Source organism: Rhea americana, unplaced genomic scaffold, assembly GCF_003343005.1.
Source record: "Rhea americana isolate MKP2758 unplaced genomic scaffold, rheAme1 scaffold_491, whole genome shotgun sequence".
Taxonomy (NCBI): Eukaryota; Metazoa; Chordata; class Aves; order Rheiformes; family Rheidae; genus Rhea; species Rhea americana.
The window spans coordinates 78,731-97,687 of NW_028186636.1; the positions used below are offsets into that span (position 1 = coordinate 78,731).

An 18,957-nucleotide genomic window follows, 5' to 3' on the forward strand; every position below is an offset into this window, starting at 1 on the left:
ACAGTCAGCAGAACACATACATTGATGTGTTTATGGGGACACTAAAGAGGGACTCATTATTTTATTAATACTCCATTGATCTCCATCACACTGAAGAGGCTCAATTTGCAAAGCTATATGGTACAGTAATACACTTAATTATCCACGATAATTCACTCTTGAAGGTTGAAKTATGCCTGAATAAAGCATTCAAATTAGTTGCAGTTGATTTGTCTTTATTGAAATTGCGTAAAATACTGCAYATAGTGTAGTGCTATTTCACTCAATTAAAAATAATGAAATGTTAATTTAACTGCTTAACCAGTGATTTTTCTCCTGATTGCTTTTATATTTTAGTAGCTCACTAGAATGTTACTGTAGTAGAACCCTTCTCAGACGCCTTTTTATTATTACATAAAACATGCTAATGTCTTGGATTCTTATATGAATTAAAAAAAGGTTTTCATCCAGAGCAGTTGAAATAATGATTTCCATGCCGTTATGAAGTAGCCAAATATGATTACTGTACATTCTGTTTATGGGAACTGGGACTTTATATTCACTCAWGAAATACTGGAATTACATAGTTGAGATTTTGTTTTGGCTCTCTTAAGAGGAACCTGAAGTTTTAAGATGCAGTTTACATTTATGCAGTTTGCATTTATGTCTTTTAATATTCTGCCCAGGTTCAGGATCTACTGGTAGAAAAAAAAAAAAAAAAAAAAAAAAAAGATGAATGAATGTGATATGATAATTAAACAATTGGAGTCTATCATATTTTATATTGCTCTGAGCTGTCACAGATATAACTTTTGGTAAGCGTTGAAATCTTCTGAAACTTGCTACTAAACTAGTGAAGTAGTCACTCTAAAGGAAATACCCAAATTCCTCCTTACAATCAATGTATTCTGTCAGGAGGTCATTCTGTCCCCAAGGAGAGCCACATTCAAACCCTCACTGCCTTGGATCTTAGGCTTTCAGACCAGGTATCACGTCCTGGTCTGGTGGCACAGCAATGAAACAGAAATGCTGCAGGTGAAATTTCTCCTATGTTATCTCAGCTGCCTTAATGTTAGGTGTAAAAYCTAATCTAGCTGTCTAAGCTCCTGCCTATCAAACCAGAGACAAAGATAATTCCTAAGTGCTATCCTATCATCCCATCCTATGTCTCATTATTAGTAACAGCCAAAATGGTAAGCTTGCGGTAGATGTCTAACTGGTTTAGAAAGCTAATCTTAAGTGGGGTTAATTGCACTGTAAGATCCTTGTCCTTTAGCACCTGTAATTCCTTTATCTTCAAACCCTTCTCATTGCACTGAGCACTAAAAACACACAGATCAATGCTATTTAGTTGAGATAAAAATGAAGAAAAATAGCTGTTTGGACATGCCTTATCTCCCAGCTCTCTTCATTAAAAAATAATGTTGCAAATATATTTTGCTTATTATCCACATACATCCCTTCAGGCAGAAAGAAAAGTAAAATGTGTTGATATATGTTTCTAGTAAATCTGAATAATGATACTGCTGGGAATGCCTGATGTAATGTTGATATTCTCCACAGAAGAGTAAGTATATGTTATTCTTTTATGCCTTTGTTCTAAGAATATCGCACTAAAACAAAGTAATCTCAGTGCTACTGAATAAATACCTTGTAATCTAGCTGATTTGTCCCAAATAAGTGAACTAATTAAGCAAAGTATCAGTAAAAAAATTCTGGAAAATGCAAGGAAAAAGTACAGACTGGTACTTTGTTTAATGTTAGAAGTATTTGAAGCTCATTTACATAGTAGAATATGTTGTTTGTATATAATGGAACTTTCCAGCTGATATATTTCAGTAAAGCTTGAGGAATTTCAAARGGGTCACAAAGATTTTAACTAAGTAAAGATCTGTCTTGCTTGTTTCAAAGTCTGTATTTTTGACTTTTTGCTGCCTTTGGCCTTCCGTAGATGTCTAGTGCAAAAAGGCTAAAGTAYCACCAAATCTGAATGACAACATTAAGCATTGATTTGGTGTAAGCATAGAACCATACAAAGTAAAGTACAGTGATTAAAGACATATCAGATTCAATGGATCATATTTATCCTACTCAGTTTTAGAAACCAGGCTGAAACTCCTGTATACATCCTAGTAGYACTGCAGTCACCGAAGAGAAAAAGATGTTTTCACTTGCCTACTGCAGAGTCTATTTCTTTCCATCTCTGTAGAGAAAGACTACAGCAGCCAAGCCTGTAAATTAAGAGCCTCAGCCTATGAACCTAAATTCAACTGCATGAATCTTGGCCAATGTGTTCAAGTCCTGATGGAGCTGTCAATTGCAAATATAATATTAGCTGCTCCTTCGGATTCTAGACAACTYTGCAAGTGCATAGCAGAATTTATGGATACTCACACAGTTAGATTTGTGTCACTGACGCATATCAGGTTGTGCCCTTTCAACACAGAGTTTATCTGGCATGTTTCTTCCAAATCACTTATGATGTAGCAGAACTGACCATTCTCATAAAAACAGACTGAGTGACTAATAAAACTGCAGACTTTTACCACTGTTCAGTCGCTGTGTKGCGCAGTACCTTAACCTGGGTGATGCTAATGGCCCTTCGTTCACAACTCTGTTCCCTTTCATTTTTAACAATGTCATCTGCCTTTCACTTTGTGGTTTTATGCCTATGCWTCTGGAGGCTGCTAATTATAAGTATCTTTTTCCCTTGTATTTGAAGGTGCTCTTGTCCTCACAGTCCTGCTCCAGAGGATTCTGAAGATATGACTACATYTGTTACGTTGGGTTTTGCAGGAAGCAATTGCCACCGATGTATGAACAGCTTTTTGCTTCCCCTTGCCCTCTGTTTTTTCACCTCTTGCTTCATAGTTTTTTATTTTATGATCTTATATTAGGGAGAGAGTAGATAACAATAGTAAATAATAGTAAATAATAGTAAATAATAGTCATTTAGATAGCTAATAAGCAATAAATTATGCACATGCATAAAGTTTATCAGACCTTTAGTACTTCCACATCACACCTAATCAAAGCATGCTCCAATCAGAGCTATTAGCTTAATGAGYGAGACCAACTAGTAGGGAGACTGAACAGATCTTTAGGGTAAACTATACAGTTTCTTTAAAAAACATATTTTGGAGAAGCACCTGCAGCACTGGAGAAGACACTCAGAAAAGGGTGCTCATCTGGGGAGACCTGTACTGAGCTTCATCTTAGCTAACCACTRGGGAGTTTTCTCTTTCTCTTTTCTCTGTTTTTCCATTTTTTCCTTTTCTTTTCCTTTCCACGTAAGATAACCTTTAACATTAAGAGTTAATGTATTCTATCATCTGTGGAACCTGTAAATAAGTATTTTCAYATGTAAGCCTTCTCATTATCTTTTATTCAACAATGTTTTTTTTGAAACTGGTGAAAATCTCTAAAAAATCATCTCAGTTCCCAAAATATGCATAAAATCAACCATTTTTCATTGCAAATGCAGATCAAAGTTGTGAGCCTTTTTGTTTGTTGGGGGATTTTTTTTTCCTGGCATTTACACTTATTCTTCTGGGATCAACATTCTGAAGTTGTTCTTTAATAGTCTGTCTACTCCAGAATGAAACCTGCATCTTTTCTGGCTGAGTAGTACTTTGGAAACCTTATCATCTACATCTGGAAGTCAAATGCGGCTACAGAATGCGGCAGGAGACTGTAGCAATTAAGTACCCATGGAGATCAAATTAAATAATTGGTAATGTTAATAAACACCACTAAACACATCCGAGTTATGAGATGTTCCAACTTTTATCAGCAGGCAAACTGTGAAGCTACAAGTAAATCACAGCTGTGACTTTTTTAATGGTCTCATCAATAAACAAACAAATACTTGTTTAGCTACTCTAAAATTTAGGAGTCCTACTGATTTCACTTTTCCTTTGTAGGTCACCTGAGACAGTTGGTATTTCTATACTCTGCTCATGGTTCAAAGGAAGGTTTATACAGATCTTTTTATGTTTATTCAAATTATTCAGAGGTGTTTTGGCTCCAATCAAACAAGGCTATAACATACAGACATTTGAGCATAACTTTGCTATATATATAAAAAAAAAACCCAGTATTTTTATATGCATGCTTATAAAACATGCATATAAACATATAAAACAGCAAGGCTGTGAGAAAATTTGAAACAGAGTGTGCTTGATTTTCTTATTTCCCTCATTAAGAAATTATACTTTCCCATTCAATATTATTTTACACAATTTAATGAAAAATGAACACTGGATTAGAAATCAGTCTGTCTAAATTACATAGAAAAAAAACATTTACTGAATCAGTCCTCCCTAAATTTATGTTACAGAATCTTACAAATCTTAGAGACCTTCAAAGGAAGAATCTATTCACCAGAGTTAGGATACCAAAATTTAGAGGGRGGTACTCCTTCTATGGAAGCTTTCAGTGGCATCAACATCTCTCATCACTAAATACAAAAGGAACATAAGCCATCTGTTCTGGATTATTGTTTGAATAGATGTGTACAACGTAGGCAAAAATGAGGTGTCTAAATTAGCTGATTGGGGTCACAGACCCATATTTTCCAGAAAAAAAGTAAACATAAGTTTTAAGTAAAAAAAAAGAAAGAAAGAAAAAGGAAAAAAAAAAGAAAGAGGGGAGGGGTGGGATTTTCTAGGACACAATTCTTATCTTACATACCTGTTATTGCAGGCACCAGTGATGAGTCTATATTTATTAGCTAAGCAATTATTTGGACATTTTGGTGGCAACATATAAGGCAGACATCCAGAAATGTTAGCAATTGTAGTGAGCAGATCAGCTGATAAAAGATCTGAAAGGAAAAAAAAAAAAAGAAGTAACTTGCTCTTGTTATAGATGTTATTGTTAGAGGTATTGTTACAACAGGTATGGAGGAAAAGACGGTACTGTCAGCTGCAGCTAGGGCAAGCCCCCTCTGGTTCCTAGAAAAAAGCACTAACTGAGAAATGCTGCAGGCAGTAGGCTTAGGGACCTAGAGGAAATATAAGATGAAAAGGAAGAGCTGATATTATTATTACCTCAAGAGTAGATAATGAGAAGGAAGCTGTTAAGTYGTGTTCGGGACCAGAGGTCAATCTGCTCCCCTTTCACCAGTATGCAAATGGTGGTAAGGCTCTGTGCTTACAGCAGAAGTGTGACAAATGCTACTCAGGAACACAAGGGTGGGAAACACGGCACTGTGAAGATGCAGGAGGTGCAAGAAAGGATAGTGGGCTGTATAATAAAATGTGATGTGGGAAAGGCATAGAATTATTAACCAGAATTTGCAGGATGGGGAAGAACACCAGTGTGTTAGTCACGTCTCTCATATGGTCACAGACAGATCTTCCAGTGAGCGTTCTTCAGGTGAGGGACAAATTCACATTATTTAAGAACTCTGGAGATCTGGCATCTTCTCACACACGCACATGTATGTAAACATATGACTGGCAGGTTGGAAATAGAGAGGMACATGAAAGGGAAGCAGCAAATTAATTACACTGAACTCACTCAAACTGACTGTAACCATGATGTACTAAAAGAGAAGAGTTAGCCCTAACTTGCCCCTCTCTCTTCATGGCCTACTGCAGGTCATCCAGTCCCACCACTTATCACTGCCAATGGGTCTTACCCCTTGGTAGGTCTCTGAACTAAGATGATTTGGTCCATTATTCAAGCCAAAAAAGTAAGCCAGGATAAAAAAAAAAAATCAAGAGTTAAATCAGCTTCAGAAACATTCTGCTGAACTATACCCCGTGCAAGGCTGGGGTGAGAAAGGAGGGGGATGAGCTGTTGGGCTGGTTCATGTTTTATGTACCGGGTACCTAGGCTAGTTTTGTGGATGTAAATGTGTTTCCATGTTTCCTCAGGTTGAAAGTCATGGTCAGACCTCTGTTCCCAAATAATCTGTATCATCTAAGTGTTGACTTGCATGTTTTCTATAAAATCAGTTTAGTCATTCTTTACTTCATGTAAAGCTACTCCTTGTCATGATATATACAGTGTGTATTCATCTTCCATGAAAATTTTCTCAGTTTTGTTAATTAACAATAATTTCATGTGTTTGTTCTGTGATTTAGGAGTTCAAGTTCTTTGAAATTGCACTAGCACAAAATCATTGTATCTGTGTGTGTTTAAAACCATGTGTGTGTGTGCACACGCACGTGTGTGTATATGAGTTACAGTAGTTATTAGATGTCTCATTAGTTTAGCATGCCAAAAGTTTCCTCAAGGGAAAACAAAAGGAGATAATTGTAGACTTTTATGTTTTCCTACAGTAGTCTAAAAATTCTGTCTCTTGAAAGAAGGTTGTCATGTTTTAATACTAAGACAGAGAATATAAATTATAATTCTCTGATTCACACCTTAAAGATGGAATTAAATTATGAAAAAAAATCAATGTCTTTCTGAATTTTTGAGCCTTCCAAACACCAGAAACACTTGTTAAACTCATTACATAGTAACAGTAACAACAATTTTACTTAGACAATGATACTTCACTGAACTTTATAAAGTATCTCTGTCTACCTCCAGGATTAAAAAAAAAAAAAAAAAAGAATACAGAAATAAAAGAAATAAAGGGATAAAGGGGAAATAATGTATAACAGTAATGCACTATTAAAAATAGTTTTGGAAATAAGAATGTATTTCTTGAAAGATAGGTATAAATAAGACCATCTATGTCCAGAGGAAATGTATTTCAAGATGCCAGTGCCATAAAGTAAATGATAGATATTGTACTATATTATCTACAGGCTCTAAGCCTCACAAGCACTAAAACCAAAGTGCTGGGGAAGAGAGATACTTCACTGTAAATGAGAGGCTTGCAACACGGCGGATACGCGAGCTGATTTATAGACAGTAGAAGTATATGTTGATGAGTTCAGAGGATGCCCGCAGCTCAGCGCTGCTCTGCTCAGCAGCTCTGCAAATCTGCATTCCAGGGAAGTAACAAGTTACAAAGGTGAGGTGCTTTAAGAACAAAACAGAGGCATTTTGGCCCCAGGGTGTGGACATGAAACCTACTCCTGCCTAAKGTAAAATAAAATAAAAATGAAGCTAACCCAGCTTTAATCTAGAAGGCAACATTCAAGCAATCAACAAGGGGTTTTGCCAGAGTCGATGTACTATATTTACCCGTTGGATGCAATGAACGCTTGCGCTTCCGGCAGACTTTTTGTTTCAGCACTTGAATTGACATTTCCATTCGTTCAGCTGCTTGGGAAATATCTTGACTCTCTTGTTCTGGAGATTTAGAGAAAGCCAGCAGCAAAGCAGGAGTTGTTATTCCCCTTCCTTGTATATTTCTATAATTGACATTAAAAAAAAAGAAAAAAAAAAAGCCACATCTGATTTAACTGAGATTAAAAAAAAGCTACCTCTGCATTTAAGTATAACCTTTTAAATATATTGATTGGTATTTGTCTATGCTGGGTATATTCAGAGTAAATTCTGATAAGAGGACACTCTAGGAAAGCAGAGAGGAAGATCACTTAGTGATCTTATTTTGTAGGCAAGTGGAAAATCCTGAAAATAAAGGAAGGGTGCCCTTCAGGTTCCCTGCTAACATGCACAACAGGCTGTGAAAAGCAAATGGGAAGAAACAGAAAGTGTTAGTGGACAGAGCCTGCAGCACAAACTAACTGAAAAGATCTTGTGCAGTATTGTCACAATATACGAATTCCACTATGGCAACATCTAAATGAGTATTTTTTGCTTTTACTTGGTATCTTTAAAATCAAGGACTACTTCTGTCAAAGATGGATTCATCACTTGCCTTAGCCACCTAACAGTCAAATAGCTGGCTTGCAGTTGTCTGGATGCCATCTGCAGTTGACGTACAGAGACATGACTCTGAAGTTAGGTAGAAACAACCTCTTCTTGGAGACTGCCCGAGCACTTGACCTACTGACAGGCTAGCTGTATATGGACCTTCAGCAACCAGTTTAGTAGGGCTTCATTAACCTTAAGTTACATGGCCTGGTCTTACCTCTAACTCTTTCAACAACTAAGGTTTGTTGAGATGATTTCTTTTCCRCTTAAACATAAGAAAAATCTTTTTAACTGTGAGGGTGGTTGAGCATTAGAACAGGTTGCTCAAAGAGGTTGTGGAGTCTCTATCCTTGGAGACAGTTAAAACTCCATTAGATACAGTCCTCGGCACCTGCTGTAGCTGACGCTGCACTGACACAGCAATGCTGGGCCAGATGATCTTCAGAGGTTCCTCTAACTTCAGCCATTATGTGATTTGCTATGTAGCAAAGCACCAACTTATTGGTGATTACACTGAGGTGAATGCACTATATCATTATCATTTCACTATGTCCTGCCTCCTAAGCTTTCGGCACATGTAATCTATTTTAAACTTTTGGCCCAGATCCCTGAACACGTTAAAGGAGAAATTACAGAGGAGCAGTGTTAAAACACRAATGTGATCAGCCCATCAGAGAGAACTTCCCCTTTAGCTGGAGGTACCAGCTCCCATACTGATTCCTACAGCCTAGAAACAACAAAACAAAAAACTCCAGCCTCTTCTACTTGCAAACATGTCATAGGTTGTAGATGTCCCTAGGGGCTTCTTTCCTACGCAGATCTATTTAGATATGAGAGTTTCATGAACGCGTTGTGCTGTCCTGTTCATTTAGGTTCATTTAAGCCACAAGACAAGTTTAAAATGGAAATAGCATTTTGTTTTGGGCAAAACAAACAGTTAAGTACCTGTTTGCAAAATACGGGTATGCTTACATAAAWAAAAAGCATAAAGTAAGAGAATATGACTACAAGGCTTTTTAGATCCATTTTTTTTCCTGTAATTGATCCGAAAAAGTCTTGGTGTATGCAGTTATTCTTTACACAAAAACAGTTCCATTCTTTTGATTAGCAAAGCTTAACAATTCTCATTTGTGTGAAAGAGAGCTCTCTTGCTCTTCAGTGCTGTGTTTTTCAGGTTTTCTATAGACAATTAGGAATTTGGACAGGAATCTGGAGTATTAACACTCCTAAACTGTGTCCAAGTATCTAAGAAAAGAAAGATGCTAAAATTAAATGCAAGAACTCAGGTTTGATATTTTAAATCTACATGATGATAATATCAATCATACATGATTTTTAAACAACATGTTCATATGCATGTTCAAATATGTCTATAGAAATGGGTTAAAGAGGACATCTGTACAAATTAAATAGAAGTTTAGTTAAGAAAAAAACAAAACAAAATATAATGCAAGCACAAAGTCTATTCCCTTCTGTCTAATCTTACAAATATTGTAACACTGGTTATTGCTTGCCACTTTCTCCTGCCTCATAATTCAGTGTATGCCCTATAGTCCCTTGCAGTCATTGAAGCTGAATTCTGATGCTGGAAGGGGATGCTGGTGGCCTGTGTAAATTACAAATTGTCTTGATATTTTGCAGCTCAGAAGCACCCAGGAAACTAATAGAATGACCTGCAATAGTACTGTTACTAGAAAGAGGATATTAGGTATGAAGTGTCTTCAGCACTTGTTTAATATTTTGAAGTCCTAGGATGGACCACGGTGTTTGGACAGAAGGTTCTGTGTGGTTGCCAGATGCTCAATTACTGAATCTCATTATAGAGAAAACAAAACAAAGTTAAACCTAAAATAAATTCTCTAGAGTTTGAGCCACATGTTCTTTTTCAGCTTCAGCTATTTTGAATCTCAGAGATTATTTTCTGCCTTAAATTAAATTAAATTAATATATACACAAAATGCATTATTTAGAGATTTCTGATCCGAATTAATATCCGAAATACATTTCATGCCTCAGGAAATCTCTCAAAACAGTAATATTCTGAAGAATATAAAGTGAAAATCATTTTATCTTTCCTATTATGTGTATGTACATGAACATTCTGCATTAAGACCAAAGTGGCAGTGAGTAACTCATATTGCTCAGTGACTTTCTACAACTGTAATTACTTATTTGGAGTATAGAAAATGATTTTGCACTTCCCTACAAATATGGATGTGTACATGTAGGCTATTTTGTAGATGATCCCTTCTGCAGATGGTCTTTTTGAGCTAGTATAGATAGGGGCCAACAGCAGAAGAGAGGATAGTGGCAGGTTTTATAATTTTTTTTAATGTGAAACAAACTRGTTCATTTATAGTAAATATTAAATAAAAATAATTTTATGTGAATGAAGTTTGTGAGAAATCTCTTGAGCTAAATCTTGAATCTTTTTAGGGATGTTAACTATACTTTTTAAGCAGTTAAAATATATACTACTCTCAAATAAAATAAATCAGTTAAAATATACTGATAAATTTCAACAATCTCCACAGAGTATTTGTAGTAGAATTGTACTTAACTTCAATCACTCAGTACTTAGGGAAAGGTGAAAGAAGTGTCCTAAAATGTAAGTGTTATCTGAAACTTGCTCAATCCAAATATCTGAGCTTGGGGGAAGCAGTCCTATGTGACCTACCAACATGATTTGCACCTAACTTTCAGGTGGTCAGTTCAGCAGTTCTTTTGAATCAATTGCTAAGTTCTAACACAAGAAATATATGATCATTTGCAGCTGCACAAAGTGGATATAAGAGATATCACTCCACAAAGGTTACCGATTCTGAAGTTATTTTTAGTTTCTTTTATGCCTTACAACCCAGAAAAGGGCACACTGAGCAGAAGACAAACAAATATACATTGGGAACCAGGAGCCTTCAAAACAGGGCTGAGATTCTCTATTTAAAGCTAATAAAAATTCTATAAATTGTGTTGCTCATCATTTTGGTTAAATTTACAAGAAATAGAGCTTCCTCTTGCAATCCACCTGCCACAATTTAAATGTATATTATAATGCACATGCTAGTAACATATTTGCATATTTGCATTTGCAATAACATATTTGCATATGCCACTGGGTAAGTATCATAATCTCACAGGTGAGCTATGGCTCTGAGGCCCATATCCAAACCGCCTTGGTATTGTCCTACATACCTAATACAAATTGATGTCATTGTGTTTCATCTACACTGTATTAACACTATTATGGCTGTTTGTATTATWATGACAAACATGAGCACTTTATCTTAAAAAAACTAACAAACCCAGTAGCTAATTGGTATAGCAGGCAGGTGTGAGCAAACAGTCATGAGAAGCACTGTGCAAAGGTAAGACAGTTTCTGACCACAGAAACTATATGAAATACATTGGGAGCTATGTTAAAATCTGGGAAGCGTTTTCTAAGAAGCTGCATTTTCCTTGAAGATCATTATATTTAAAAAAAAGGGGCGTCTAGTATTTTGCCATTCATTGTTCCAGCATTAAAAAAAAAGAGAAATCAAGAATAAAAATGATGATATCAAACAGATGAGGTAAAGAAACATACTTGTCTATTTTAACTACCGTTCAAGTTCAGACTGAGGTCTCAGGTGAAATCCAGTTATGTTCACTCAGACAGTCTGCAGTTCAGACACCTAGATCATGAATGCASCAAACATACATTTGGATTACCATAAATGGAATAATTAAGAGTTTCCCAGCTCTAAACTGAAAAAGAAATTGCCTTTTCATCTCAGAATCACCTTTTCATTCTCAAAGACAGCACTGAGCTCGTCTGTATTGCACTGTGGCTTCCTTCAACTATCTGTGAGCCAAAGTGAAATTAATCTGAGTTTCCACAGTACTGTGATCTCCATAACTTCCAGAAATTCAAATATTCAGTCGGACGCATTCCTTTCTTGATTTTTAGCCTTTACATTGACCAAACTTTAATTCAAGTATACATTTTTTTTGTTACAAAGGAAAAGTCTTAGTATCTTTAAACAGATGTGAAAATGCAAAAATATTTAACTTAAGGATTTAAGAACATTCTCTCCTCAATATAATATAAGACTAAACATTAGCTCATGTGACGAGTCCCTGACAGTTCAGTACTCTGTAAATGACCAAGGACTAGTGTCTAAGAGGTAAATGCAGAACACGTTTACCAGCATATACTAAAAGAGTAAAAAGTCTCAGTAACATCCTTGAAACTCACTGCTGCACTTAACTGGGCCACAATGAATTGATTTACATAACAGCGCACAACAGAAATACAATTTTCACCTCCACTGATGATCCACTGATGATTTTCAAATTGTCAATCCAAATATTTCATGCCAACTAGCTTATGAGCAAGTAATATTCTGCGGAGAGTCAAATTCCCACTGCAGGCTCTCACGGCTCCCACTGCACAGAGGAGCATGCACTTCAGCGGGGGTATTCATGCACGTGTTTGAATGCTGTGATGAAAATGCAAGCCTTTTTTTGCTTGYAGGATTAAACCCAAGCTGCAAAAGACATAAATACTTCTCTAATTGTCTTTACTAGTAATGTTATGTCTCTGAAAGACCCAAAGTTTAACAACAATTTCTGTCAGACCAAATACTTAATCTGGCAGTTTTAAATTGCTATCTAATTTTCAACTACTACTGTTAAAAAAAGGAGAAGGAAGAGGAAAGGAGAAGAGAAGGAGAGACTGGTCAAGGGAGAGGAGAAAAGGTGGGGAGAGAGAGGAGAAAAAGTACTATTTGCTTTTTCCACAATAGCTATTACTGCAAGAGCTTTTTAAGAGACCTCAATAAAAGGCTTGTTGAATAATGCCACTCTTCAGAGCCAATTTATCCACATACACAGCATCYTGAAAGAAATTCTAACAGTCAGGCAATTTATCTGGGGTAAGCAAGTGGTCTTAGTTTTACTCCTAATAAAATTGCAATGATCATCTCAGTAACACCTGGCATCTATCATCTTTAAATATTGGACAAATATTGACCAAATAACTGCCATAATATCCTGTGAGGGRGTTAAATATTAGTACCTTCAGTTTGTACATGAGGCAGCTGAGATACTGAAAGGCTGAGATCTACATTTTTAAATGTGACTTTCTCAGGACTGTCACCATAGTGCCTGCACTACAAAATTAAAGTGACCTCGGTTTCTAACCACCAGGCAGCTGCAGCTCTGCCACATTTTGTCCTCGCAGGGAGCTGCAGTCATCTCTCCTGCAGCTCTGAGCTGTAACTCCATTTAAAACACAGAGATAAATCCTAGTTTCATAACACCTTTAGGAAAGTCTGACTAAGAGGGTAATGAATGCACCCAGTAAAAGTTAGCTGATGTGCTCTGAATATAGGATAAAAAACAATTATTGACTGCACAGAAATGTGGTCAGAGTCAAACACCAAATAGCAAAACTTTTTAGACTTGATTCCACATACTTTCATCACTCATGGAAAAGCATCACTGCCTTCTCTCATAGCATAACTCAAGCACAAAGGATCTTCTCCTAAGCTGTTTATTATCTACAGTTCAAGATAAATGATTCATTTCCTTTCCCTAATCCCCTCATTACATCTATTTGATTTGAGAAGAGGCAGTGTGAAACTCACTTCAATAATTCTTTTCAAGGCATTAGGATTTTGACACAAATGTCATAGGAGTTGTTCACATACTGCTCTGCACTGAAGATGTATAATCAATATATAGTGCTCAAAAATACATAACTTTTGTAAAATTGTAAACTTATGAGCCACATGTTCATAGAATCTGATGTCTTCCTGATATTAGAAAACCATTCCTCTTTGTCATCATATTTCTTATTTTTCTCACATTTTAAAACAACATCTCAAGTGGTAATAATGCACCAGGTTATATTGGTTCAGATCAAAGAAAGAAATTCGATATCAAACTTGTCTATTTTGAAAGCTTTTTGTTGACTAGATCATTTACTTTTTTATTTTTTTTTTACCTTTTCAGTGTATATTGTACAGCATAATCCACCAGATTAGAGCCCTTTTGCACAGCCTCAATAATGCAATTATCTTCAGTTTCTTCTCCGCAGGAAATCAAACAAACAAACAAAAAAATGAATACATTATTTGATAACATACTCAAATATTTATATTCATAAAATCTCCAAGATTGRAATATTAAGGTATTTATAATTTTTCTCCCATTAAACTGATCTCCCTATTTTAACATTTCTGAAATTAATGTTCTAGTGTTTGACCTTTAGGAAAGATAAAGTAGTAAGATAAAAATAAATCAATTCTTCCATAATTCTSTAAGGCATTAAAAGTTAGGTTTTCCTCCCTTTTCTTCCAGTATAAGTCTAGCTATGTTTATGTTATGCAGTACCATACCTAATAAGTCCAGGTGAAAAGTGCTGTGCCATGTTATGTGATTATGTTTCTTTCAGACCTTATTTAGTACCTCATATCCAATGCAACTGCATCATCTGATGTACTGGTGTTTATCAGTGCTAGGGACATTTTATACACATAMACACACAYACACACACACATGCAGACATACATATATGTGTTTCGGACTCTACTCCCTAGGTTTCAYGTGCATTTTACATTAAACTGTTCCTGGACTGAAAACAAAAGGTCCACAACCTTCCWCTTAGCTTTGAGTCAGACTTCTATAAAATGAGGTGATTTCAAAAAAAGTCTGTAAATCATTCTCATCCTGACTGTAGAGCCTCTTTCTGAGCTATGAGAGGTGTAAAATCAACTGCCTCAGCTTGAGGATGGACCAGATGCCCAAGTCTACCACTATTTCTAAATTTCCAGGTGTCTGTGGGAACTTACAGAGCATGGACTTGCCTACTTCGCCCACAGTGGAGCTCCATGTGTAAGCAAMGTGCCCAGCCCCAGGGACAAATAATTGTGACTGTGTGTGGCTATTGGAAATYGGACACGTAAGGAATTTTCACATCCACCAGATAAACACTCAGTCACCAGGTTTCTTGATTTGAGATGTCTGCAATGAATCTGTGAGGATTTGATCATTGCAGATGGGCTTTACAAACCCAGCTTCTAAGAACTGGTTCAATTTAAGCAAACTAGATTCTACACAAGTGCCTACATTTTAGGTGTCACAGATTATGACAAGTTTATCCAGGCTGCCGTGGTGCTCAGCACCACCATGGGCCCCTGCTGCAGTGCCAGCTCCAGGTTGTCTGCACTGCCCGTGAGGGTCCTGACATTTGGCATCTGCTCCTATGCGAGCCAGCTCCATCACCCAGGCAGAAAACTCAGGGAAGAGGTAAACTTTGGCCCAAATCTGAGCCCCCCCCCCACAGGTAATGTGAGCTGGCTTGAATGGCATGATGAGTTCAAGTCCGTATTCAGGCATAGGTAGAAACTTTTAAGGCCTTCCTGGATCTGGCACAAGTGGTCATGCATGAAAGCCATTTTCCTCCTATTTCCTATCCATATTTGATGGGAAGCGATACTCAAACCTCATAACGGCATATTAGCTGTACTGATTTATTCCTCCAGTCTAGTTTATATTAAACAAATCAGTGGCACTTATATTTAAAATCAAATGGTTTAATTTCCATCTGTATTTCCTGAGATTGCCCCAGTTTGCCAGTCAACAGGGCAGGGAGATGCACCTAGCATTCTGCTGGCAAATATCTATTCATTAATTCTCCATTCAAAAATGAATAAATGGAAAACTTTCCTTTTGCACTAGGGATTTTATTTTAAATAAGAATAAAATAATTTCTGTTAGAATTCTAGAGTTTCTTTTTTTTTCCCCAGAACCCACGTTAAAAGGACCTAAAGCCTATCAGGTTTTGCCAGCTAATAAATTACTACTATTGTTGCAGTTAGTCATATAAAATATAATTTTCCCCTCAGTTCAGGAGATCTTCCTCAGATTTTAAATTACAAAAACTAATTTCAAATGCAGCTGATGAAGACTTGGAGAAATATTGCTTTCTCACTATAGTATTTGTTTAATGCACAGAAACTCGAAATATATTGTGACCTTTTAATTAGAGGTTCCTAATGACTTATGATTGATGTTTCAAATATACTATAATTAATTTTATAGCCTTATATATCACTGAATATCTTTTTTTCTCAGAAAATAAATCATAAGTAGTAATAACTTGCTAACAATCAATGGCTGATCATTTATATACAGTATAATTTTACATATAATATTTTAACTATAGTCTGTGTTGTGCTATTTCTGTGATTTTTTTTTTTTTTTTGAAGGAAAGGGGAAATAATAAGTGTGGTGAGGGAATAATCTTTCCTAGGCAAGATTCTCCCTCAGTCTATCAAAGATCTTCTCAGCATCTAAATACAGTAGATCTTTCTCTCTTTCCACTATATTTGATAAAAACTTACACTATTCATTTAATGTTATCATTCACATTTCTACTACATTTAAAACTGTGTATAAAGAGAAGAAAGACTGCTCCTCATTTCTTAGCAATAGTCTCTGAAAAAGTTTTTGAGTGCATATTCAAAAGCAAGATTGCTCTTTATAAGCTGTACAACAACCTGCTCTTTTAAAATTTTAATGATGTAGGATTTTTAATTACTTTTATGGATTTATCTCTGAGAAATATATTGTGCTCAAAGCATTACTGATTATGGGATATTGATTTATACTCTGATCTAAATCAAAAGATCCATGTGCTATACTTGAATTTCCACTGGCTTTTTTGTTTTTTTTTACTGAGAATTATGATTTTGGTACTTATGTAGTATTTTCAGAACTGTAGTCTTATTACAAAAATGCTGTAATAAAAGTTATTTTGTATTGTTCCAATTAGGCCAATAGACACTTACTGTAAATAAGAACTATATCTAGTGTATATGTTCCATTTTCATAGTCTATATAATTTTATATGTATATAAATTTATGAATATATTTATTAATTAACTGAAATACAGTATTACCTCATTTTATTCCATTCCAAACAATTCATACAAAAGCACTAAATAGAGAATCAGCTGTGGAAAACAGTTCTGATCTCCTGTTTCATAGTGATAGTCAGGAAAAGATTTCCTATCTGAAATAATAGCTTGGGGGTTAGTTCTTTTATTATTTTTTTAATCTTGGATCTCATTTTATATTATTTGTGATTATACACTAACTTCAAGTGAAACATTCCAAGAATTTCCTCCTCTTACTCATATCTAAAGCTATATAATCAATCAAGGGGATGTAAAAACAGAAAAATCCTGGTTCTTCCTTATCTCTTCCCTAGTTTATTTTAATTTCAGTTTCTGCAGAGATCTTTTCTTAGGATCTTTGTTCAGTCTAGGATCTGCTGTATTYCTAGTCTAGTAGATCTCATTGATTTTGATTTAGTAGATGTAAACCCAATAGCCCAGACGGCTTCTGCTGCCTAAAGCCAGGCAGTACTGCAAGCTGTGATGCTCTGAAATCGTCCCCACAGCCACAGCGGGCTGGGAGGCAACGGGCCCACGGAGCCGTGCAGCCTCTGGGGCCAAGAGCGGGAGGCGGCGTGSGGGCCCGGCGGCACCCGGCTCAAGCCCGGGAGCACTACGTACGACGATGCCATCCCAGGAAAGAAATCAAATGATATTTGTAAACACTACCTCTGACACGTGGATGTCGTTAAAGAGTAAAAACACTCCTAGTCAAAGAATATATAATTAGGAGACGTTAAACATATGAAGTTTTCCTTTCTGAAGTTACGAAGCTTCATTTTCAATGGAAAACACCCATGGAATAATTCTCACGGAAGTCAGTTTATTTTGCACAAAAAAAGAAATTAAGCTAAACTTCCAGTGCTAACTTGTCTGCAACTCCATTGCAGTCCATATTCAASTTAAGAATAAAAGCTGGAAAAAAAATTAATATGTATTTTATCTGTTACTTACCAAGGAGGATATCTTTGTCTATCTGAAGGAAAGAAAAAAACACAGCTGTGAAGGCTATAGCTGCTGAAATTCCCAGAATAATGAGCACTCTCATCTGCAATAAAGAAAATGTAATTGTTGGCAAAATAGATTTCTTGTCCTGCACACAAATAAAGAATAAACAATTTCCAGCACATGGTAAATTTGACTTTTAGTCACATATTCTAATATGTTTTTGAAATTCAAAGCACTAATTTCTACAAAATAATTTTATCTCTTTTTTTTTTTTCCTGTCTTATTATTTTTTCCATTTTCAGAAACTTCCAGTATCAGGAGATACAGTACTAATTTTATCTCTTTTTTTTTTTCCTGTCTTATTATTTTTTCCATTTTCAGAAACTTCCAGTATCAGGAGATACAGTACTATTATAGCATACTATGTTCTGAAAATATTAGCAACACTTAACCCATATATTAAAATTCAGCAATAGCTTACTATCTGTTTTGAACTTCCCTGTGCAGTAACATGATCAAACCCATTTATAGTCCGAACTGTGTATTACTGTGGTATCACAGRATGTGCCCACATGGCAATGACAACTACATTTGCCATTTCATTGTGTCATTTTTTAGTGGCTATTACAGCAAAGCAAATATGCTTAAACTAGCCAAGAGGTAACATTTTTCAAAGGCACTATGCTGACCCGAGTTTGAAAGATTTAAAACATTTTAAGCTCTGTATTTTATCAATGTAAAAAAATCAACAAACCAATTAAAATTCAGGGAAGCAAAATTGCCCAGGAAACTGAATGTTGAAAACAACCTTTCCTTTTACATTTTACAGCATGATGGATTTTATCTAGAAAATGGCAATCGAAAGTTTCACAATCTGACCTTTTTTCTGCTGAGAAGATTATCTTCCGCAGGTCTGTACTTTACCGACGGCAGTAACTCTTCTGAAATACGAAAGTGAAGTACTTTCGAGGGGCCCAGCCTGCAGTGCCAGCTTTGCGCACTGGTACTCACTCAAGCTGTAAAAGTGCAAATGATTTCAAAAWTTTTTTGGCATCAGGATGTTCACAATGCAGAAAGTGACGTAAATGCTTGGTTTGTTTCTTTTTTTTTTTTTGTCCTGCTAATGAACCGAGAGTTACCTGTGTAGTCATTTTGATATTTCTGACATCGGAATTTTTTTTAAGGGTATGCAAAGAGAAGTATTCAGCTAGAGAAAAAAATATTGCTATATTATGTACTAAAGTACATTCTGGCTGCTATTTTCATTAATTCTCTTTGCCAATACATTTGATCACCAAATGGG

General features: G+C 35.8%; 1 protein-coding gene across 1 annotated transcript in view; it reads right to left on the minus strand.

Moving 5' to 3' along the window:
• Nucleotides 1–18,555, minus strand: part of TPO (thyroid peroxidase) — a 47,439-nt gene extending 28,884 nt beyond the window's left edge. The window contains exons 1-5 of the mRNA XM_085317261.1: nt 18,534–18,555; nt 17,661–17,754; nt 13,751–13,835; nt 7,129–7,298; nt 4,672–4,804 (exon numbers count right to left, since the gene is read on the minus strand). Coding sequence (XP_085173387.1) covers nt 4,672–4,804; nt 7,129–7,298; nt 13,751–13,835; nt 17,661–17,754 — 482 coding nt within the window. The 5' untranslated portion in view covers nt 18,534–18,555. The remainder of the gene's footprint in view (nt 1–4,671; nt 4,805–7,128; nt 7,299–13,750; nt 13,836–17,660; nt 17,755–18,533) is intronic.
• Between the last annotated feature and the right edge of the window lie 402 nt (nt 18,556–18,957).